Source organism: Bison bison, unplaced genomic scaffold (genome assembly GCF_000754665.1).
Source record: "Bison bison bison isolate TAMUID 2011002044 unplaced genomic scaffold, Bison_UMD1.0 scf7180017864518, whole genome shotgun sequence".
NCBI lineage: Eukaryota > Metazoa > Chordata > Mammalia > Artiodactyla > Bovidae > Bison > Bison bison.
In genome coordinates this window covers 13,295,622-13,321,001 of record NW_011495071.1, presented here as the reverse complement: position 1 = coordinate 13,321,001, position 25,380 = coordinate 13,295,622, and the positions used below count along the sequence as shown (strand labels likewise).

Sequence of the window (25,380 nt, the reverse complement as noted above, 5' to 3'; positions counted from 1 at the left end):
GTGAGGGCAGATTAAAGAGATGGAAATAGAGAGATCAACTAGAGAAATATATAAAAACATAAAATAAATTAGAAAAATATACACACAACTAGATTTAGCAGTATATGGAGACCTTGGTTATATACAAAGATGGAAGATAAAAATAGAAACATGTAGTTAAATAAAATAGAGAAGATAAACAGAGAGAACAGACAGGGCAACAGATAAAGGAGTAGAAAGATACAGGGCTTCCCTGGTGATTCAGCTGGTAAAGAACCTGCCTGTAATGCAGGAGACCTGGGTTCAATCCCTGGGTGGGGAAGACGCCCTACAAAAGGGAACAGCTATCCATTCCAGTATTCTGGCCTGGAGAATTCCATGGACTAAACAAGATTGCAAAGAGTCTGACACGATTGAGTGACAAAGCAAAGCAAAAATATGCTAGTTTGAGATTAAACAGCTAGAGAAGAGAAAGCTAGAGAACCTAGAAAGCTTTAATAGTTATATGTGTATATGTGTTTAGTCGCTCAGTCATGTCTGACTCTTTGCAACCCCATGGACTGTAGCCCGCCAGGCTTCTCTGTCCATGAGATTCTCCGGCAAAAATACTGGCGTGGGCAGCCATTCCCTTCTCCAGGGGATCTTCCTGACCCAGGGACCAAACTCAGGCCTCCTGCATTGACTATTCACTGAATGAGCCACCAGGGAAGTTTAAAACAGTTACATTAGACATCAAAACAGATTAGATGAATAAGAATATGTTATACATAAATTTACTGTTGGTTATATGATTTGACAATCACAACTACTCCGAAAGATATTTTTATCCCTGTTGTACAGCTGAGAAAACAAACTCAGAGGAAGGGAAGTGAGCCTCTATTTCACATGAGTGTTTTAATGTGTATTATCATATGAAATTCTGAAAACTACCCCCAAAATATTTTATAGACAAGTCAATGGTCTCAGGAAGGTAGAGTGACTTGCTAAGATCACATCAGCAGTGGCATCATTATCCCAACTCCATCGTCTATGCTCTTCCATCTGTATCCCAACAGCAACACTTGAGGCAGAAACGCCCAGCATTCTGAACGGCATGTTACCTACCTGTCAGTGACGCTGAGTGATCAGAGCCAGCAAGAACACATACTGCTTGAGAATTCTCTAGGCCTACCAAAAAAAAAAAAAAAAAATTCTTTTGAAATCACATTTATAACAGAACAAATTGGGTAGAGAAGGGCCACAAGCAGTGACCCACCAGCACCTGGGGAGAAACTCAGCCAAAGCATGAAGGTCTGAGTCAGCAGCACTGGCCAAGAAGATGAGCGGCGTGGTAGACAGACTGGTGATATCCAGGAGGCTGAACAAATAAGTAAATATTTTGAGGATAAAGGAGTCAGATTTCCCACTATTAGAAAAGAGAAGGAAGGAACAGATATGAAAAGGTGGAAGGCTAGAATCGACCATTTGACACTGGATTGTAACTGAATTCAGTGTAAACTCATGGTTTCTACAAAAGATAAACAAACGTAGCTATACGTAGGTATAAACGCAAGTGTGTGTCCCTGTATATTTCCTTGCTCTGTCCACGGAGTGGGCCCAGAAGCAGTGACATCTCTTATATTCAGCTGCTATCAAGTGCAGACACTGAGACACAAGTCCAGGCCTTCTAACAAGACACAGACAGAACTAGAATTTGAACTTGCCTCCCATCTCAAATCCAGGCTCTTCCTCCCTAAATACACTGCTTTCAGTGATGAGGTATAATCCCAATCAACTCTGCTCAAAGCTGTGATCACCTGGTCTGGCATGCAGATATGCAGTCTTATTCTGTAACTTTCTTCTGACATTTCTGTTTAATTTACTCAGTTCAGTTCAGTCACTCAGTCATGTCCAACTATTTGTGACCCCATGGACTGCAGGCTTCCCTGTCCATCACTAATTCCTGGAGTTTGCTCAAACTCATGTCCGTCACATCAGTGATGCTATCCAACCATCTCATCCTCTGTCATCCCCTTCTCCTCCTGCCTTCAGTCTTTCCCAGCATTAGGGTCTTTTCAAATGAGTCAGTTCTTCACATCAGGTGGCCAAAGTATTAGAGTTTCAGCTATAGCATCAGTCCTTCCAATGAATATTCAGGACTGTTTACCTTTAGGATTGACTGGTTGGATCTTCCTGCAGTCCAAGGGACTCTCAAGAGTCTTCTCCAACACCACAGTTCAAAAGCATCAATTCTTCGGCACTCAACTTTCTTCCTAGTCCAACTCTCACATCCATACGTGACTACTGGAAAAATTGTAGCTTGACTAGATGGACCTTTGTTGACAAAGTAATGTCTCTGCTTTTTAATATGCTATCTAGGTTGGTCACACCTTTTCTTCCATGGAGCAAGCGCCTTTTAATTTTATGGCTGCAGTCACCATCTGCAGTGATTTTGGAGCCCAACTGTTTCCACTGTTTCCCCATCTATTTGCCATGAAGTGATGGGACCGGATGCCATGATCTTAGTTTTCTGAATGTTGAGTTTTAAGCCAACTTTTTCACTCTCCTCTTTCACTTTCACTGAGAGTCTCTCTAGTTCCTCTTTGCTTTCTGCCATAAGAGTGGTGTCATATGCATATCTGAGGTTATTGATATTTCTTCCAGCAATCTTGATTCCAGCTTGTACTTCATCCAGTCTGGCATTTGACATGATGTACTCTGCATATAAGTTAAATAAGCAGGGTGACAATATACAGCCTGTACGTACCCCTTTCCCAAATTGGAACCAGTCTGTTGTTCCATGTCTGGTTCTAACTGTTGCTTCTTGACCTGCATACAGATTTCTCAGAAGGCAGGTAAGGTGGTCTGGTATTCCCATCTCTTGAATTTTCCACAGTTCATTGTGATCCACACAGTCAAAGGTTTTGGAGTAGTCAATAAAGCAGAAGTAGATGTTTTTCTGGAACTCTCTTACTTTTTCTATGATCCAATGGATATTGGCAATTTGATCCCTGGTTCCTCTACCTTTTCTAAATCCAGCTTGAACATCTGGAAGTTCATGGTTCATGTACTGTTGAAGCCTGGCTTGGAGAATTTTGAGCATTACTTTGCTAGCGTGTAAGATGAGTGCAATTGTGAAGTAGTTTGAACATTCTTTGGCATTGCCTTTCTTAGGGATTGAAATGAAACTGACCATTTTCAGTCCTATGGCTACTGCTGAGTTTCCTAGATTTGCTGGCATATTGAGTGCAGCACTTTCATAGCATCACCTTTTAGGATTTGAAAGAGCTCAACTGGAATTCCATCACCTCCACTAGCTTTGTTTGTAGTGATGCTTCTTAAGGCCCACTTGACTTCACATTCCAGGATGTCTGGCTCTAGGTGAGTGATCACACCATCATGGTTATCTGGGTCATGAAGATCTTTTTTATATATTTCTTCTGTGTATTCTTGCCACCTCTTCTTAATATCTTCTGCTTCTGTTAGGTCCATACCATTTCTGTCCTTGATTGTACCCATCTTTGTATGACATGTTCCCTTGGTATCTCTAATTTTCCTGAAGAGATCACTAGTCTTTCCCATTCTATTGCTTTCCTCTATTTCTTTGCATTGATCGCTGAGGAAGGCTTTCTTATCGCTCCTTGCTATTCTTTGGAACTCTGCATTCAGATGGGTATAGTTTTCCTTTTCTCCTTTGCCTTTAGCTTCTCTTCTTTTCTCAGATATTTGTAAGGCCTCCTCTGACAACCATTTTGTCTTTTTACATTTCTTTTTCTTGAGAGTGGTCTTGATCACTGCCTCCTATACAATGTCACGAACCTCTGTCCATGGTTCTTCAGGCACTCTTATCAGATCTAATCCCTTGAATCTATTTGTCACTTCCACTATATAACTGTAAGGGATTTGATTTAGGTTATACTTGAATGGTCTAGTGGTTTTCCCTACTTTCTTCAATTTAAGTCTGAATTTTGCAGTAAGGAGTTCATGATCTGAGCCACAGTCAACTCCGGCTCTTGTTTTTGCGGACTGTATAGAGCTTCTCCAGTGTCTTAAAATACCCCTCATGCCGTCAAGTATCCTATAGAATGAGAAAGGGACAAACAGATGTTCTTGCCACTTTCATCAGAGAGGACGCACTGGTCCCCTAGTGGCCAGGTGGGGAGAGGACGCCCAGGGTCCCAGCTCCAGAACTGATGGAGATGATGTAAAGATGGGGGGAAGGTAAAGTGAGAGACTTTGAGGGCAGGAAGCTGAGATCTCTGCTACTGTCTCATCAGAAAACTCCCCCAAATCACCTCTGAATCTAAGCTGTGCCCTGAGAAGATTCCCAACCAGGTTAAGTCAAATCAAATAAAAACATTACTGATTCCTTTTAGATACAAAATCTGTACAAAAACAGAAAGTAGACACAGTCCCTAGCCTTAAAATGCTCATCATCTTTGGCATTTGGGAAAACATGTAAACAGCTCATAACAATACAACACACTGTGCTGTCCCTGCAGAGAAAGAAAATGCAAACGGAGGCGAGAAGAGGGCAGAGTCTTTCAGTTGCAGCTGAGCTAGGACCTGAAAAATTATCAGGATTTTTCCACGGAGAACAGAAAGGAAAAGGCATTCTGCACAGAGGTAATAGTCTGCCCACAAGCACAGAGGGATGAGAACACAGTGCATGCCCAGGGAGCAGCGAATACCCTGGTGAGGCAGGAAAAATGTTTGGGAAGTATGAGCTTATATTACAAATGCTTTCAATGTGAAGCAGACTCTCTGGCCTGTGTCCAATGGTCCCTTCTCCTTCTCTGAGAGAACTCTCCCCAGCTCAACCCCTGGGCTTCAGGGGGCTAACCTTACGCCTGCAGCAGGGGGAAGCCTTGAGGACTAAATCAGATCAGGGACTTCCCTGGTGGTCCAGTGCCTAAGATTCCACACCCCAATGCAGGGGGCCTGGGTTCAATCCCTGGTCAGGGAACTAGATCCCACATGCTGCAACTAAAGTTTCCACATGCTATAACTAAGACCAGGTACAGCCAAATAAACAAATAAATATTTTTTTAAAAAGAGAGAGAGAAAGTGGCAATCAGAGCATCCCAACAACTTGTAGCACACTCCCACTGTGGCTCACTCCTCAGTCTTCTTTCCCTGCTTCCTACCACCCTCAAAAATCCCTCCTTTGTTCTGAGCTAGAGGAGAGTAGAGGTTTCCTAACAGCTTTCTCCTAGAGCCAACCCTCAGTTAACTGGATCACAAAGTCAGATAGCCAGAGAGGAAGAGAAGGAGGAGGTGGAGACGTGGTACTACATATGGAGAGAGAAAGGCCCATGAAGAGAGTGTAGAGGGAGAGAGACAGGAGGTCCTAGAGGCTAACTTCCCAACAAAAGGCTGACCAGCAGACCAGTAGGCAGCACCCTCCCTATCTACTCTTCATGTGCTCATGGAGAGACTTCCCTAGGGAACACTTCCGGCCCCTCTCTCTACGTCCTGAGCTGCTCCTGCTTTCCTTTGGGGAGTGGCTGGGCAGGCAGGCATGGTCTTCGTGGCTTCTCTCTCTGGGCTGTGCCTGTCTGCAGAGGGCCCCTCCTCCAGGTGCTCAGTGGCACCAGGAATTTAGCAGGACTTCCTGCAGCTGCGCCTGTGCCTGGTGGGTAAATCCAAGCTGGTATTCAGAACTTGGAGGCTCACTACTGCTACCCGTTATTTCCAAACACCTAACTCATGTCTTTCAATCTAACCATTTTGATTTCTACCTACCTGACTTGCATCTGTCTTTCAATGGGTTCTGAACTCTGGCACCAAAGAGGGGTACTTTTACTGGGCCTACAAAAATCCCAAAAAATTAAGAGACCTACCAACAGAGAGTTAAGACAGAGAGACCAAGAAACAGCAAAAAGAAAAATGCCATTTACCCATTTTGTGCATGCCTGTATCTCCGTTTCCAGACAAAGAATGAATACAGGACTCAGAAGAAATAAGGGCCTTACCTGTCACTGTGCTGGGTTCCTTTGCTGTCAGAAACAGTGGGAGAGTCTGCCCAGGACACAGTCGCCGTCCAGATGATGCCAAACCAGTTCCCCACTGGAACACAGTGCCGCTAGCTTCCCAGCGGCGTAGGAGAGAAAAAGAGAAAACGTTTACCTGGATGAAGACTAGATGGCGCTTTCAACCTCATGCCATAAGAGATTCCCCATTCATGCTTAGTTAGCATACATATTATGAAAAAGCTTACTGCCTCAAGCAATCCTATGGCTGGTCCTAGGGACTACCACCAAGCCAATCACAAATCCAATCTTCAGGGCAATCTAAGACCATCAGTGGAAATCCCAACATAGTAAAACTCCTTCCAGAAAGTTCTCCTTTGATTCCCCTGGAGTCAAATTTGACTCCTCCAGAGTCAAATTACTGGTATGATATCTTTTTCATGATTAACCCGAAAAGACAACCCAGACTCCAGACCAAGCAGGAAACAACCTTGAACCCTACCACGTCCATGCCTCACATTCACTGGATGAGAAACTGAAGCCTGAAGAGGGCATGTGATTTGTCCAAGGTCATACAGGGAGCAGGGAGCAGAGAAAACACCAGGACTCAACTCTCTCCTGCACCTAACATAGCGCCTTTTCTACTACACCAAGATGAATTCTGAGATTCCTAATTGTCAAATAAATACATATTTATGACTGCAAGATAGCTTCTTAACAGCCACCATTTCCACACGTGGAATGGTCTTTTGTTTCCATATTCACTGGATCTAATTCATATACCAATGTTCTGAAACTCATACCAATGTGTAGATGAAATATCATATATTTGGCCTACAGTCAGATGTGTGTAACTAGGCTCCATCACCCAACAGCAACATTAAGATACTGCTCCTCCAGAAGTGTCTTATACCCAGTGGTCCTCTAGGCTGAAAACAGACAAGCTTGCTGTGTGAAATGTAACTGGTGATGACTGAGCACAAAGTGAACAAAACACAGTGTTGAAATAAAATGAAACTTACCAACTCTTCAACAAATTGTGAGAGAAAAAACAGAAAGGAAAAGGTACATAAAGAAGCTGGAGATGTCCAATAAAGGACTAATACTTAAAATATACAGTGAACTCCTAAAACTCAACAACAACAAAAATAAAACCTGATTCAAAAATGAGTAAAGGACTTGAATAGACTTTTCTCCAAAGAAAATACACAAATGGCCATAAGCACATGAAAAGATGATCAACATTACTAACCATTAGCAAAAGGAAATCAAAACTACCCTGAAATTGTCACTTTACACTCATTGGGATGGCATTGGGATTGCTACTACAACAAGGGTTGGCAAGGATGTGAAGAAATTTGGAAACCTTCTGCACTACTGGTGGTCACGTAAATTGGTACAGCCACTGTGGAAAACAGTATGGCAATTCCCCCCAAAACTAAAAATAGAATTCCTGTATGATCCAGCAATAATACTTCTGGGTAAATATCCAAAAGAATTGAAAGCAAGATCTCAAAGTGATATCTGTACACCCACGTTCATGGCCGTATTATTCACAATAGCTAAAGTACGGACACAACCCAAGAGTCCATCAATAGATGAGTGGACAAGCAGAATGTGGTATATACATATAGGAGAATACCATTAGGTCTTAAAACAGAAGGAAATCCTGACATTTGCTATAACATGGACAGACTCTGAGGATATTATATTGAGTGAAATAAGCCACAAAAAGACAGAGACTCTATGATTCCACTTACATGAGGTACCTGAATGAGTGGTCAAAATCACGGAGACAGAAAGAATGGTGGGTGCCAGGGACTGGGAGAAGGGGAAATGAGGATCTACTGTTTAATGGATATAGGGTTTCAGTTTTGCAAGATGAAAAAAAGTTCCACAATGGACTGCGGTAATAGTTGCACAATAATGTGAATGTACTTAATCCCACTCAATTGTACAATTAAAAATGATTATGATGATAAAACTATGTTATGTGTATTTTATCACAATAAAAAACTAAAAGGAATAGGGACTTCCCTGGTAGTTCAATGGCTAAGACACCATGCTCCCAATGCAGGGGGCCCGGGTTTGATCCCCGGTCAGGGAACTAGATCCCACATGCTACAACTAAAGATCCTCATTGAAGATCCTGCATGCCACAGCTGAGGCCTGGCACAACCAAAATAAATAAACAAAGATTTTCAAAAAGGAATAAATAAATTTTAAAAGAGAAAGAGAGAGACATGAAATACATATTAACTAAGTGCAATGATAGATCTAATTTGGATCCCGATTCAAACAAAACCATAAAAAGCATTTTTGAAACAATCAGGGAAATTTAAATACTGATTGGATGCTTAATGAAATTACAGAATTACTGATAATTTTTTGCAGATACGATGGTGGTATTTTTTTGGGGGGGTGGTAATGTTTTCAGAAAAAGTCCTTATTTTTTGAGATGCAGGTAGAAATATTTACTGAAAAAAGTGGGGGAAGAAGAGGACTTAAAATTAAACACGTAACTGTGTTTCTATGTAACTTGACAAAAATGTACTCATGAGACTAGCGGTCACAGAATCTTGGTAGGCAAGGGGCAAGGAAACCGATGACAGGCAATTCTCTGGCTGGCCCTGCTAATTTCTAAGGGAATCGGCTTATAAAAGTATAATCACTACCATACAACTCAGTCATCACACTCCTGGGCATTTATCCCAGAGAAATGAAAATTTATGTTCACATAAAGACTTGTCCACAAATGTTTATAGCTTTATTCTTAATAGCTAAAAACCGGAAATAGCCAAATGTGCTTCAATGGGTGACTGGTTAAACAAACTGTGGTTGTTATAGACTGAATTGTATCCCCCGTAAATTCATATATTGAAGTTCTAAACTCCGGAGAAGGCAACGGCACCCCACTCCAGTACTCTTGCCTGGAAAATCCCATGGACAGAGGGGCCTGGTAGGCTGCAGTCCATGGGGTCGCTAGAGTCGGACACGACTGAGCAACTTCACTTTCACTTTTCACTTTCATGCATTGGAGAAGGAAATGGCAACCCACTCCAGTGTTCTTGCCTGGAGAATCCCAGGGACGGGGGAGCCTGGTGGGCTGCCATCTATGGGGTCGCACAGAGTCGGACACAACTGAAGCGACTTAGCAGCAGCGGAGGCGGCAGTCCTAAACTCCAACGTAACTGTATTTGGAGATAGGGCCTATAGGACGTGATGAAAGTTAAATGGGCCGTAAGAGTGAGGCTTCTGAAAGAAACGGTGTCCTTTTAAAAAGAGAAAGATTCACCAGAGGTCTCTGTGTCTCTCCACACACGTGTACAGAGGAAAAACCACGTGAGGAGAGAACAAGGAGGTAGCGTCCGCAAGCCAGGGAGAGAAATGTCGCTAGAGACCAAGCCTCCTTAACTGTGAGAAAACAGTAATAAACTCCTGTTGTTTAAGCCACCCACTCTGTGATATTTTGTTATGGCCACCCTAGCAAGCTAATAGAGTTTAACTAACAGAGTATAACTAATACAGCTATACTATGGAATACTGAAGCCCCCCTGTGGCTCAGACAGTAGAGTCTGCCTGCAATGCAGGAGACCCGGGTTTGATCCATGGATTGGGAAGATCCCCTGGAGAAGGAAATGGCAAACCACTCTAGTAATCTTGCCTGGAAAATCCCATGGATGGAGGAGCCTGGCAGGTACAGTACAGTCCATGGGGTCACAAAGAGTCGGACACGACTGAGCAACTTCACTTTCACTTTTTCATGGAATACTACTTAGCAATAACAAGGAACAAATTATTGATACTCCCAGCTTGGATGAATCTCCATGGAATCATAAGCTGAGCAAAAATGCCAACCCCAAATGGCTGTATACTGTATGATACCATTCTATAACATTCTTACAATGACATTATTATGGGGGAACAGAAGAGCTAAGAAGGGGGTGAGGGTAGGTAGAAAGTGGGTAAAGCTATAAAAGAGCAATAAGGGGGATCCTTGAGAAGGTACTGTTCTGTATCTTGACTGTGTCAAGACACCCCAGTTGAGCTATTACACTATAGTTTCACAAGATGTTATCACTGGGAGAAACTGGCAAAGAGTGTATGTGATCTATCTCACTTCTTACAACTGCATGTGAATCAGTATGCCTATCAAAATAAAAACCTTAATTTTTCAAAAAACTATAATCGACCCTAAGCCCCAGGTGACCACCATGTAGCACCAGACTCTTAATCACCTCTACTCCTCTCCTGGTTCCAAGACTGGACTCACCAGTGCTTGGGCCTCGGCTGCCAGAGCCCGTTCAGGCTGTCCTGCAGCCCAGAGGAGTGGAGCAGAAAGCAGAAAAATGAGCAAGAGAGAGAAAAAAGGGTCATGCCTCCTCCACTTTCCACCTCTGACCTCACACACTCTGTCAGCCCTACACCCATCACCCTCTTACAGCACAGGAGACAAGCTCACTTGAAGCTTTTAAATTAATCAACATTAAAATCCACTAGAAAAGCAATGCAGCTCATGACAAAGAATATGGGTCTTGGAATCCAGCCTAGACTCTGATCCCAGCTCACCTTTTATTCCCCAACTCCCTGTGTCACAGCTCTCTGGACCTCAGTTTCTTCATATGTAAGACAAACACACAATTATGTATAAAATAAAATAAGCAATAAGGATATATTGTACAAGGAACATGGTCAATATTTTCTAACGACCATAAATGGAATGTAATCTTTAAAAACTGTGAATCACTATGTTGCATACCTAACACTTATATAATATTATAAATCAACTATACCTCAATTTTAAAAACACTTAACTCACATTACTGCATGGCCATGAAGATTAATGAGCTACTAATTAAACCAAGGGAGCTTCCCTGGTGGCTTAGCAGTAAAGAATCCACCTGCCAATGCAGGAGACGCAAGAGATATAGGTTCCATCCCGAGGTCAGGAAGATCCCCTGGAGAAGGAAATGGCTCCAGAAATGGCTCCCACTCCAGAATTCTTGCCTGGGTAAACCCATGGACAGAGGAGCCTGGCAGGGCTTCGGTCCATGGGGTCTCAAAAAAGTCGGATACAACTTAGCGACTGAACACCACCAAACAATTAAACCAAGAGAACCTAGCACCAAGCCTAGAACACAATGAAAACCTGGACCACCTCATTTCCTTCCTCCCTACCTGCTGAAGGCTTTCCCACATGACTTCTGCTTACATCCCCTCCTTTTAATCAGACTGGAGCACAACAGACACTCTGAATTACTCCTTAAAGTTTATTTCTTCCAAAGCTCCATGTCTCCTTATTACATGCCCATTAAGAAAATAATAGCAAAATGATCACCTGTTGCAGCTAAAGCATGCCTCAGTCCAGCGGCAATACTAACAACCTTCTCTCTCAGGAGCTGTCAAAACAAAGAAAAGGATGGTGATCTCAGAACTATCCATCTACAAAGTGTTATGTAATTTATGCCCAAATACAACGCAGCATGGTCCTCATTATGTGTCTCATTAGTGCGGCGCTCCCAATTCCCAACACTTCCATTCACAAATGCCTCTATATGTATCCCTAAAAGGCAAAATATTTTTCAAATACCATATCACAATGCCACTCAGGGCTAGGAGGCATCTGCAAGGTCATCCAGTCTGGGGTTGGCAAAAGTTTTCCATAAAGGGCTAGATAGTGAAAATTTTAGACTCTGTCACACCACTATACTCTGCCATTGTAACATAAAAACATCCATAAATATATGAATAGGTGTGGTTATGTTCCAATAAATCTTTATTTACCAAGGGCTCTAGTTTGCTGATCTCTGATCTAGTCCAATCCGCACTCAATGCTTGAAACCCTTTGACAACACCCCACCAAGGGTCATCTAACCCCTGCCCAAATACCTTCTTCCAGCAACATGGGCTCACCAGGTGCCTGCCCACGTTTGCACGGTTCCATCTGTCTCCCTAGGTGGAACCAAAGCTAACTGGCTATTGCTTCTCACAAGGCTTTCCAAACATTTGAAGTCAGTTGTCACGTCCTCTCTAAGACATCTTGCAGTGGCTTTAAAAATAGGTCCTCCGGGGGTGGGTGTGGGAGGCTCAAGACAGAGGGGATATATGTATACATAGAGCTGATTCATTTTGTTGTACAAAGGAAAACTAACACAACATTGCAAAGCCATTATACTTCAAAAAATAAAATTTAAAAGCAGGTCCTCAAATTTTAGACTCCTCCCTTCAAGATAGGCAGCTTAATTTCCCTCACTTTCACTGTAGGCTGGTCTTAGTGACTTGCTTCTAGTGAATGGGATAAGGAAGTGTTGAGTGACTCAGAGACTAGACAATAAAAGGCATTGAAGCCTCTTGCTTGACCAAAGGTGGTGAAGTTTTCTTTCTCTCTCATCACTTTTCAGTTCAGTTCAGTCGCTCAGTCGTGTCCGACTCTTTGCAACCCCATGAACCGCAGCACACCAGGCCTCCCTGTCCATCATCAACATCTGGAGTCCACCCAAACCCATGTCCATTGAGTCGGTGATACCATCCAACCATCTCATCCTCTGTCATCCCCTTCTCCTCCTGCTCTCAATCTTTCCCAGCATCAGGGTCTTTTCAAATGAGTCAGCTCTTCACATCAGGTGGCCAAAGTATTAGAGTTTCAGCTTCAACATCAGTCCTTCCAATGAACACCCAGGACTGATCTCCTTTAGGATGGACTGGCTGGATCTCCTTGTAGTCCAAGGGACTCTCAAGAGTCTTCTCCAACACCACAGTTCAAAAGCATCAATTCTTCAGCGCTCGGCTTTCTTCACAGTCCAACTCTCACATCCATACATGACCACTGGAAAAACCATAGCCTTGACTAGACGGACCTTTGTTGGCAAAGTAATGTGTCTGCTTTTGAATATGCTATCTAGGTTGGTCATAACTTTCCTTGCAAGGAGTAAGCGTCTTTTAATTTCATGGCTGCAACCACCATCTGCAGTGATTTTGGAGCCCAGAAAAATAAAGTCAGCCACTGTTTCATCACTTTTGGGGGAAGCCATATCACATCTGAACAGTCCTACAAAAAGGGCCATATGGCAAGGAACTAGTCTCCTGCCCATGAGAAAGTGGAAGGAGGAACCACCAGCCCAGTCAAGCCTCTAGCAGACCTCCAGCATGCCTGACATCTTGACTGCAGCCTCATGAGACCAGCTAAGCTGTTCCTAGATTCCTCACCCTCCAAACTGAGAGACAATAAATGCTTGCTGTTGTAAGCTAATAAAATTTCAGGCAATGTTTATTACACAGCTATACATAACAGATACATATCTTTTCTTTAGGCCAAACATCCCCAATTCCATCAGCTATCATCGAGTTTCAAATTCCCTCCCTCTCTTGTTTTCTCTCCTCTACGCTCTGGTTACTCAGTCTCTCTCTTTTAAGGGACTGTATATGCACAATCACAGCCCCTGTGGGGCTTTACCATATTTGCTTATTGAGGTCCACAGTGTCTTTCTAAAGGAGGCCTGGCATGCCACGGTCCATGGAATCACAAAGAGTCAGACACGACTTGGTGACTGAACAACAACAGTGTCTTTCTAAACTTTAGAGTCCTCAAAGGCAGGGTCTGAGTCTTATTCACCTCAGTGCCCAGAGCTGAAGAAACAAACCCACACCACGACACAACATCGCTGACGTAGTGTGACCAGCACAAAGGACAGAGCTCTGGCCTCCCTTCTTCTGTAGACTATACTTCTATTAATTCAGCCCACAATCACATTAGCTTCAGGGAAGATCCAATCTTACTGTTCACACAATTTGAAAACACTACCTTTAAATTTTTTTATTTTACTTTTTTTTCTTTTCAAAGGTAAATAAAGGGCTTTACTTATGGATTCAATCTCTTCAAAACAACTTATCTCCAATCCTTCCTCTCCACCTCACTGCTGCTGCTTTAGCTTGGGGCAGGATCATCTCTCATGTGGGTTATTAGCAAGAGCTTTCTTGCTGAGGAATCTTCCTTCACTCCATGCCCCCACACTTCCCCATGTGGCCCCTCTCTAACTCACTGTTCTTACCATTTGTCAGATACTACCGGCCCGCTCCCCACTGTCACTTCTACCACTTTCTTATATTACAGTCATACTAAGTTGCTTGCAGCATCTCTAAAACTCCTGTTTTAAGCCTGTTTTATCCTTCTGTTTTGGAGAAGGCGATGGCACCCCACTCCAGTACTCTTGCCTGGAAAATCCCATGGACGGAGGAGCCTGGTAGGCTGCAGTCCATGGGGTCGAGAAGAGTCGGACACGACTGAGCAACTTCACTTTCACTTTTCACTTTCATGCATTGGAGAAGGCAATGGCAAGCCACTCCAGTGTTATTGCCTGGATAACTCCAGCGACGGGGGAGCCTGGTGGGCTGCTGTCTATGGGGTTGCACAGAGTTGGACATGACTGAAGTGACTTAGCAGCAGCAGCATCCTTCTGTTTGCAATTGCTTCTTTTGTACCTACTCTGCACATCCTCCTATCCCAAGCCAGGTCAACTTATACTCAACTTTCAAGATTCAGCATAGGTCTGTTCTCACCCTACCTTCCCCTAGAAAGAGTTCAACCCTCCCTTTTAGGGGCTCCACAAGCATCTATCATAGTTCTAACATGGTAATTCATCTAGGTGTTTCTATATCAACATGTACTACTAAACTACAAGGTCCTCAAATGTTAGGATTTGGTCTTACTCACCTTTGTCTCTCCTGCCTAAATACAGCACCTTCACACAATCAGATCAGATCAGTCACTCAGTCGTGTCCAACTCTTTGCGACCCCATGAATCACAGCACACCAGGCCTCCCTGTCCATCACCAACTCCCGGAGTTCACTCAGACTCACATCCATCGAGTCAGTGATGCCATCCAGCCATCTCATCCTCTGTCGTCCCCTTCTCCTCTTGCCCTCAATCCCTCCCAGCATCAGAGTCTTTTCCAATGAGTCAACTCTTCGCATGAGGTGGCCAAAGTACTGGACTTTCAGCTTTAGCATCATTCCTTCCAAAGAAATCCCAGGGCTGATCTCCTTCAGAATGGACTGGTTGGATCTCCTTGCAGTCCAAGGGACTCTCAAGGGTCTTCTCCAACACCACACTTCAAAAGCATCAATTCTTCGGCGCTCAGCCTTCTTCACGGTCCAACTCTCACATCCATACATGACCACAGGAAAAACAACAGCCTTGACTAGACGAACCTTTGTTGGCAAAGTAATGTCTCTACTTTTGAATATGCCATCTAGGTTGGTCATAACTTTCCTTCCAAGGAGTAAGCGTCTTTTAATTTCATGGCTGCAGTCACCATCTGCAGTGACTTTGGAGCCCAGAAAAATAAAGTCTGACACTGTTTCCACTGTTTCCCCATCTATTTCCCAGGAAGTGATGGGACCAGATGCCATGATCTTCGTTTTCTGAATGTTGAGCTTTAAGCCAACTTTTTCACTCTCCACTTTCACTTTCATCAAGAGGGTTTTTAGTTCCTCTTCACTTTCTGCCATAAGGGTGGTGTCATCTGTATATCTAAGGTTATTGATATTTCTCCTGGCAATCTTGATTCCAGCTTGTGTTTCTTCCAGTCCAGCGTTTCTCATGATGTACTCTGCATATAAGTTAAATAAACAGGGTGACAATATACAGCCTTGACGTACTCCTTTTCCCATTTGGAACCAGTCTGTTGTTCCATGTCCAGTTCTAACTGTTGCTTCCTGACCTGCATACAGATTTCTCAAGAGGCAGATCAGGTGGTCTGGTATTCCCATCTCTTTCAGAATTTTCCACAGTTTACTGTGATCCACACAGTCAAAGGCTTTGGCATAGTCAATAAGCAGAAGTAGATGTTTTTCTGGAACTCTCTTGCTTTTTCCATGATCCAGCGATATTGCTATTAAATAAATGAATGAATTTCTCTTCCACTTCACTTTAGCACATTTCTCCCATTGTTCTATAAGATACACATGTCAAAATGTTTTTACCTTCTTATTTTATCATCCAACATATTTTAACCTTTGTTCCTCTGTCTTCTTTCATCATGTGACTCAAGCTAAATTAATTACAACTTTTACATAGGTTCTTAAAAACTCATCTATTTGCAACTATTACTCGAAGCTGTAACACTCCTTACAACAGGGACTACACGGTCTAGAATTCCATGTATACCATATGCTATACAGACTGAGTGTCTGTGTTCGTTGAAAAGTCATATGTTGAGACCTAATCCCCAACATGATAGTACTGGGAGGTACTTTGGAAGGCCTTTGGAAGGTGATTAGGTCATGAGAGCAGAGCCCTTATGGATGAAAGTAATGCCCTTATAAAAGACAGTGCTTTTCCCCTTCTCACATTTAAGGACACAGCAAAAACACAGCTGTCTATGGACCAGAAAGTGAGCCCTCACCAAATACCAAATCTGCTGGCGCCTTGATTTTGGACTTCTCAGCCTCCAGAGCTGTGAAAAATAAATGTTTGCTGTTTAAGCCACCCACTGTATGATATTTTTGTTAGAATAGCCCAAAGGGATTAAAACACCATGGAAACCATGACCCCAAATAATATTCCCCCAATACCAGCCAATTAGAATTCATGTGATAGGCGCAGACCCAAGCTCTCCATCCAATGAAAACAGATCCCATTCTTAGTCACAGTTTAAGAAAATTAGGTATGAATGGGGCAGCTTAGGTGAAACTCATTTTAGATTCCAATATAATTTCTCTAAAAATTTGCTTCCATATCTTCAGAAAAATGTGTACATTTTAAGTACAATGCAGTGACAAGAGCTCTGAACTAAAACCAGGAGTCCTAATACCTGTGCCATCCAATACGGTAGCCTCTAACTACATGTGGCTGTTGAACACTTAAAAGGTGACTATACTGAACTGAGATATACTCTAAAGAAAATCTACACCACAAAAAAAGTCTTCATATAAGTTAAAGAATATAAAATGTCCATTAATAAAGTTTTACATTGATGATACATAAAATGAAATAATCATAGTTTGGATACATGAGACTAGTTTAAAAGTTATTAAAATTAATTTTGCCATGTCATACCATGACATGGATGAAACTTAAAAAAATCATATGCAATGAAAGAAACCACACACAAAAGGCTACATATTATATGATTCCATTTATATGAAATGCCCATAAGAATTGGTGCTTTCAAACTGTGCTGGCGAAGACTCCTGAGAGTCCCTTGGGCAGCAAGGAGATCAAACCAGTCAATCCTAAAGGAAATCAACCCTGAATATTTGCTGGAAGGACTGAGGCTGAAGCTCCAAGACTTTGGCCACCTGATTTGAAGAGCCAACTCATTGGAAAAGATTTTGATGCTGGAAAACATTGAGGGCAAGAGGAAAAGGGGGGCGACAGAGGATAAGATGGTTGGATGGCATCACTGTCTCAATGGACATGAGTTTGAGCAAACTCAGGGAGATAGTGAAAGAGGGAGAGAAGCCTGGCATGCTGCAGTTCATGGGGTCGCAAAGAGTCAGACGCGACTGAGCGACTGAACAAGAGCGACAAGGGCCTGTTAAGAGGTGAAAATGGGAGTTGGCGGCTATTGGGCGTGCGGTTTCTTTTGTGATAACAAAAATGGTCTAAAAGTAGATGACGGTGATGGCTGCACATCTCTGTGAATATACTAAAAACCACTGAAACATACATTATTTATTTACATTTTTATTTTTACTTTTTGGCCACACCACACAGCATGTGAGAGCTTAATTCCTCAACCAGGGATCGAACCTGCCCCCTCCTCCACCCCTCTGCATTGGAAGCATGGAGTATTAACCGCTGGACCACACCAGTGGTATTAACCACTGGACTGGGAAGTCCTGAAACACATTTTTTAAATGGTGCTACTAGAAAATTTTAAGCTACATATGTGGCTCACGTTACATTTCCACTGGGCAGAACTGACCTATACCATCTGCCTCATATAGTGTCCTTAGGGAAGTCACTTACAATCAGACCTGTTTCTAACACAGTTTCCACTATTATAACTTTTAGAATTTTAAGATGTCATTGATGTCATTATGGGATATATCAGTTTCATTCTTTTACTTCACAAAAAATTATAACATGTATGAGAGCTAGCAGAGGCTTTTCACTCACAGCATCCATCCCTCCAACCTAATTTTCCCAGGAGAACCTAAGTTTTTCAATATACATTCTAACTACCCCATGAGTTTTCAGGGACGCAGCCAGCCCTTCAGTCTGGTGAGGGGGATAAATGTGATACCTGGAGACCCTTTAACAGGACACAGGCAAGCTCAGTATCAAGTGCCATCCTTACCTCGATGGCCTGGGGGATCACACATCTTCGAGGCCCATGAGGAACTCCCAGCTGGCCAAAGGAGTTGGATCCACATGACAGAACTTGACCATTTTCTGCAAAATACAAATACTTGAATTGCAGATCTAAGAAGTAAGATATCTAAGTCTAATGGGTAAATTCTGCAGGATGATAACAGCAAAAGGAATGAGAGGCACCCGTGCTTCAGCCCATTCAATCCATAGTTCCTGCTCTGTTTCCCTAGGAATAAGAAGACTGGGCACTGGGCTGAGCATTTCACACAGACTGCCCACTCCACACCTGATTAATGACAGGTTAACCATGAAGAACGCTTAGCCGTGTGCCTCGTGTTGAGATGCAGGATACTTATCTCCCACTTTTCACATTTCCGTGGAACAGAATTTCCATTATTTTAATATGTGCTATGCTTAGTCGCTCAGTTGTGTCCAACTCTTTGCAACCCCATGGACTATAGCCCACCAGGCTCCTCTGTCTGTGAGGATTCTCCAGGCTAGAATACTGGAGTGGGTTGCCATGCCCTCCTCCAGAGGATCTTCCCAACCCAGGGATCGAACCCAAGTCTCCCGCATTGCAGGTGGATTCTTTACTACCTGAGCCACCAGGGAAACCCAAGAATACTGGAGTGGATAGCCTATCGCTTCTCCAGGATCTTCCCGACCCAGGAATCGAACCGGGGTCTCCTGCATTGCAGGCGGATTCTTTACCAGCTAAGCTACCAGGGAAGCCCCTACTTTAATACACTTCAAGTCTTTTCCCTGCCCTTCTCCATTTGCACTGCTTTCTGAAGAAGGAGGGATAACCTAGCCACTTGGTGAATCTGAGAGAAGAAACAGGACATGTATGGCTTAGCACCTTCCTCTCAGCACCCTGGGCTGACACACAGTAGGGTCTCCCCTGTTAAAGTTTAGGGGGCAGGCTTGGATTAGAGGAGTGTCAGCAGAACCTCTTGGTGTGACAGTCAGCCCCATCCTCCAACTTAGCTTGTATCAGTAAAAAGCTAATCGTTTGCTCTCCACCTGCCTGAATGTTCTGAGTCTGTCTCACAAGTGGTCCCGAATAGCAAGAAACAGTGGTATCTACTGACTCCCTACAGCTCTGACCCAGGCCCACACTCTAAGTATTTCATAAACGATAGCTATCGTTTGTGTGTGCTCAGTCGCTCAGTCGTGTCTGACTCTTTGTGGCCCCATGGACTGCAACATGCCAGGCTCCTCTGCCCATGTAATTCTCCAGGCAAGAATACTGGAGTAGGTTGCCATTTCCTCCTCCAGGGGATCTTCCCAACCCAGGGATCGAACTCAGCTCTCTTGCAACTCTGCACTGGCAGGCAGGTTCTTTACCACTAGCAACTGTTTAGATTCTAATAATTACCCTCCAGATTTTCCAGCCCAACCTCCTTTACTGTTAAAATTCTCCTTGCAAAATGCACCCCACAACTTGCCTTGACAACTAGAAAGAATATTTGTGTGTGTGTGTGTGTTAATATTTATTTGGCTGTACCGGATCTTAGCTGTGGCACGTGGGATCTTTAGCTGTGTCATGTGAACTCTTACTTGCAACACATGGGATCTGGTTCCCTGACCAGGGATTAAACCCAGACGCCCTGCATTGGGAGCATAGAGTCTTGGCTACTGCACTACTAGGGAAGTCCCTGGTGTGTATTTTTAAATACAAAGTGCGTTTCATTGAATCAGGGCCCGCAGCATCATGCTCTTCTCCCCAAAAGCCTTGGCAGTTACACAGATTTACCTAGAAGTGCACTCAGCTGTGACTTAGCAGCAGTAGCACTCACCTGTAAGTATAATAGTAAAGTCCCAGCCACAGGCTACCTGCTGGATGGCACAGCCAAGGAGCGATTTGCAGGGGGTAAAATACAGGACCTCCTCTGTGTGACCCAGCCCCAGCTGCCCATCTTTGTTCAGGCCACACACAAAAAGGCTTCCTTCATCTGCAAAATACAAAGGTTTCGGTGGTAGTATGTGCAGGGGAAATTACAACCGCCAAAGTGAGCAAAAGGATTTCATAAATTATCTGGAGTCATGGACCCACTAACTTTTTTCCCACCCAAGTTAATAAGCCATGCATGTTAAGATGCTCTGGACCTAATGGCACAGGGCCAAGGGGTTACAACCTAATATGTAAATGGAAACTCCAAGTTCCACAGCAGTGGCCAATCAATCACCAAATTGAGCATCTACTGTAACAATAAAAGCCAATATCTATTTGGAATATAAAATGTGCCAAGTACTCTTCTAAGGGCCTCGTGTGTGAAGCCAACTTATCTTTTATGCATAGTGCCAGGGTGCACAATACTCGTAGAGGCCCACAAAAATGTTTTAATTAAAATTTTTAAATAAAAAATATATGTAATAAAAATATATAATACTAAATCTAGCCTGGATTATATTAATCTTTATATCTGTGCCACTGTAAGTATAATTTTAAATATTTTTTTATAGAGGGAGGCCAAAGTTTCAAGTACCCATGAAAGTCATAATGCAGTCCTGTTAACTTACGGATTCTCCTTATCCACCACCATTATCCTCATGTAACAGAGAAGCAACTGTGGCACAGAGAAATTAAGTAATTTGCCCAAGGCCACACAGCCAGTAATTAAAAGAACTGGGATTTAAACCCAGGAGGTTTGATTCCAGAGCTCAAGTTCTTAGTCAGGATGGAACATGCCCTCTTTGGCAATATTATAGCACTTGTAATCCTTACTAAGTACTACTCCAGCTACTGTGAGGGAAGATTAAGGAAAATACAAAGTTCTTGCTCTCAGGGAATATTCAACTTAACTGCAAGGACTTCTAATTCATAGGTGAAAGTTAAATATCAATATACAGCATAAAGTATAATATACATTGCAACTTGGCCACTATTTGTCTTGTAACTTGAAGCAGTTTTCCTCTCTGAGCCTCATGTGGGGAGGGGAGGGAGGGGAAGAAAGGGGTCTTGATCTCTGAAATCCTTTTGGCTCTGACAACCTAGGATTCTCTGATGGTAGCCTGATTTCATCACAAAAATGCTGTCCTCTGCAAAATACAAAAGGCTGAAAGACGGTAACATAACACCCTAGGGGGAAATGTCCAAATAAGAAAGTGAGAGGCTGTTCTGGAAGGAAGTTACCTGTGACAACAGCAGAGTGGCCCCCTCCTCCTGTGATCCTCTTGATACAACCAGATTTACAGAAGTCACTCAGTTGCTGGGCAGAAAGCACATCTTCCTTGTGGCCAAGGCCAAGTTGCCCATAGCTATTTGCACCCTAGGGATAAAACAAGCCAATCACGAAAAAGTATGGGAACTTCAATAACCTCAGCTGGTCGATGTGAATCTACCAGACCCCACCTTTCTCACCCTGACACTCCTCTCTGAGCCTAGGACAGATAAGACGCCATAGGCTCCTTCTTACGAAGATGTTATACAACACCTACACTTGGACAGAGGCCCCAGAACACCTCAGTTTCCATGTGGGAGGAGCCATCAGCATCCACAGCTCATCCTGGGATACTCCTCAGCTTCCCCTTCCAACATCCCAGCCAATATGTGTTGCTTCGGGGCAGACAGCGTAGGAGTTCCTTCTGATAAAAATCTAGGATAGCTAAAGTAAGATATAATCAGGAAAAATAGGAACAAAGTGGGCGGGGAAGAATGTAGTAGTACTAGTTCTTAACCCTTCTCCCCACAGCCTCACTGGGGAAACTAGCAATGAGCTTCTGGAATCAAAGTCAGCTGCGGATTTTGTGCCCGCAAACAGAGCGCATCACTGTTATTTCATACGCACAGTGAAAGAGGCTGGCAACGATCTCTAAGGACCTTTCCAAGTACACTGTTTTGGGACTGTAAGACTCACGCCATGAGATTCCTCTAAGGAAACATATTTCCCCTTGGTGGGCAATATGTGTGTCATCATTATTATATGATAAAGGTCCAGAATCCCTAACCTGAAACCTTTGCAGCCAGATGTATTTCAGTTTTGGAAGTTTACAGACTTCAGAAAAGCAATGTGGTATATAAATCATACATGCGGCTGCAAGGACTGGGAGCAGCACTCCATAAGTAAAACAGGATTATTTCTGCGGTGAATGGTACGAATACTCACAGTGGTCAAAGACTGTAAACAGCCTCATGTCAAGTCAGTATTGGCTTTTCAGAGTTTCCTGTATTCAAAATTGAAGATAAGGGATAATGGGTGGGCCTGCAGGGAAAATCTTATTAAGATTTTGAGAACCCTTATAATTTCTCCAACTACCTACTGCTGGTTGATTCTTAAGTAGTAAAACTTTTAAAACGTGTTCATTTTGTTAGACACCTGAATGAAGAAAAGTGATTTAAACTCAAAAATGCATGCATGCATACAAACTCCTGTCCCGTGTGCTCTATTCCAGAGTCATCCTGGGCTGCAAGGACTCCCTGCTGGACGAGCAAGCCATGCAGGGACACAGGTCCCAGAAGTCCCAGAATTCCCTAGGGCAATATTAGCTACCAACTACTGAGTGCTTGCTTCTCTGTATGTTGGGCATTAATTCTCACAACAGAGGAGAGGGCATTATCGTTCTCAGTTCACAGATGAAGAAACTAAGGCTCAGAGAGGTTAAATAACTTTCCATGGTCACACAGCTGAGTAGACAAGTCAAATGCCCCGCTCCTTTCATTATAGCCTATTTTGCCTCTAAGAATAAAGAAAAAAGGCATATATGGTGAACCAGCCCAGAGCTTACCTAGCAGGAAGCTAACTGTATGACCCTTTCTAAAACAGCACCCCAATCCCTTTACGTCCTTTTTCTGCTTTATTTTTCTTCATGGCGCTCCCTGGCATTACATTGTATGTTTACTTGTTTACTGCCTACCTCTCCCACTAAAAAGTAAACTCCATGAGGGCAGGAACCTTGTTCTTTTCACTGCTGTTTCCCTTGCATCTGAAATGGTGCTGGTCCAAAGAAGGTGGGCATGTATTTTACAGGGAATGAACGTAAGACCCTATGAGTCTCTACCTAGGAAAGACTTGCACAATGTGAGGTGGAGAACAAGTGTACAAGATTTCTCTGTTAGCTGTAAGAGCTCCAAGGCCCTACGACCAGGGCTACAGGTTGCTGAACAGAAAGTAATACATCAACATTATGGGATTCAAATTTGGCACCAAATTTTTGTGATGCAGCAAGAGGCCCTACACCCATGATAGAGCAAAACAAAGGGAAATTTTAAAACAACCTATTACAGCTGTATTTGCCTCCCATCCTTATAAACAGTCCATACATCACACACACACACACACACACACACATCTCTATAAAGGTAAATTCCCTTGTTATGAACTGATCTGTGTTCACTGAAAGTCATCTGTTGAAACCCTAATCTCAGTGCCTCAGAATGTGATTTGTATTTGGATTCAGGGCCTTTTAAAAGGCAACTAAGGTTCCATGAGATCATAAGGATGTGTCCCAAATCCAATATGACCGGTATCCTTATAAGAGGAAACACGTGAACACTCCCCATCCACAGAAAAAGCCGCATGAGGACACAGCAAACAGGAGGCCATCTCTAAGCCAAAGAGACAGGACCCAGACGAAACTAAACGTGCTGATATCTTGATCTTGGATTTCTACCCTCCAGACTGTGAGAAAATAAATTTCCATTGTTTAAGCCTCCCCATCTGTGTTGTTATGGCAGCCTTAGCAAACTAATACATCCCTCCACACAGCTAATGCAGCAGGAAGAATACACCATCAAGACTCCAAGCACAGCAAGGAGGTTAGGTTCAACAGTATTTTTGCTTCAGTACTGACAAGGCCATATCTGAAAGGCCTTGTCAGTACTGTCTACAAAGACCCCAGTCCCTGGCCTGGGACAAACTGCCATCCCAGGCACACAGCCAATCCCTAATTCCACACCCAGCTCAAGGGCCATCTCAAAGGCACATAGAGATTCAGACTACCTCAAGCCACGCCAGGCTCTCCATTCTGCCCGTCAGAAGCAATCCCGCATTCAATAAATACTACCCAGTGCTGATAATTAGCTTTAAAAAAATTAGTCAATACATACTGGTTTTAACAGCAATAAAGGTCTTATCCTCTCCCACCTCCTTCTCCACCATCCCCAACGCAAGAGCTGCAAGTCTTTAATTCCTGTGCTTTTCCCAAAAGACCTGCACATAGTTCTGCACACAACAGGTACTCATTCACCCATTAGTCAACAAATGTGTACTGAGCACCTTACAATGTGCCAGGCATGAGCCCCGCACAGTACCCACCCTCCTGATGCCTACATTCTAGCGAAGGAGACTGATATTATTAACAACTCATACATTTCAATACAATTATGCCCTGTGAAGAACTACAAGACACTGTGTCTGCTTGTTCCCGTGCATCTGGCCGGATGCCTGCCACGCTCTCCTGTGCACAGGCTCTCCTCTTGCCCAACCACGATACATAAAGATGACCCCGTCTCTCAATGCTCTGGTCAAACCAACACCAGCGCAGTCTCCCACACTCCCAGTGCAGGCAGGTTCCAATCACAGCCGAATATCTGCAACTATGCAGGGTCTCGCCGCGTGCACGGTTCAACACGCGTGCACGGTTCAACACGGCAGGCCTCACACCAAAAGGATGCTCCAACCAGGCGGGGGTGGAGCTGGGGAAAGGCCTCCATCCTCCTGGCAACGGGAGGGTGAGAAGCACAGGTGGCCCCACAGGGCGGTAGTCTCTGCACAGAGCCCGCCGCGCGGTCTTTCCCAGCGCTATCGAGGCCTGAAGTCTGTCGCGGACTCACACACTGTGTCCGGGTAGCAGGTTCTTTCCTCTGCGCCGCAGCTCCTCCGATCCGAAGCCCCTAAGTCACCCCACGAAGACCCTTCCCTCCGATCCTCTTCTACCCAGACCCCAACCCAGGATCCTCCAACCCGGAGCGCCTCTCGGACCTCGACCACTGGGCCCCAGGGCCGCCCACGCCCAGGCCGGGGGCTTCCCAGGGTCTGTGCGACCCTCAGTCCCAGCTGCCTCGGCCCGGGGGCGGAGTCACGTACCCAAGCGAAGAGCGCGGCAGCTGCAGGGACGGCCTCGGAGGAGTGCGGTTCTGGCTCCATGCGGGCACTCTCAGCCCGCGCTTCCGGGAGGGCCGGCGCGGGGAC

At 43.9% G+C, this 25,380-nt stretch overlaps 1 protein-coding gene across 1 annotated transcript in view; it reads right to left on the bottom strand.

Moving 5' to 3' along the window:
• The window catches only part of SERGEF (secretion regulating guanine nucleotide exchange factor), a 249,901-nt gene extending 224,527 nt beyond the window's left edge, over positions 1-25,374 (bottom strand). The window contains exons 1-7 of the mRNA XM_010830521.1: positions 25,276-25,374; positions 21,384-21,519; positions 20,047-20,202; positions 18,234-18,328; positions 11,269-11,329; positions 5,934-6,047; positions 1,084-1,146 (exon numbers count right to left, since the gene is read on the bottom strand). Of these exons, the coding sequence (XP_010828823.1) occupies positions 1,084-1,146; positions 5,934-6,047; positions 11,269-11,329; positions 18,234-18,328; positions 20,047-20,202; positions 21,384-21,519; positions 25,276-25,335 (685 nt within the window). The 5' untranslated portion in view covers positions 25,336-25,374. The remainder of the gene's footprint in view (positions 1-1,083; positions 1,147-5,933; positions 6,048-11,268; positions 11,330-18,233; positions 18,329-20,046; positions 20,203-21,383; positions 21,520-25,275) is intronic.
• Positions 25,375-25,380: the final 6 nt, after the last annotated feature.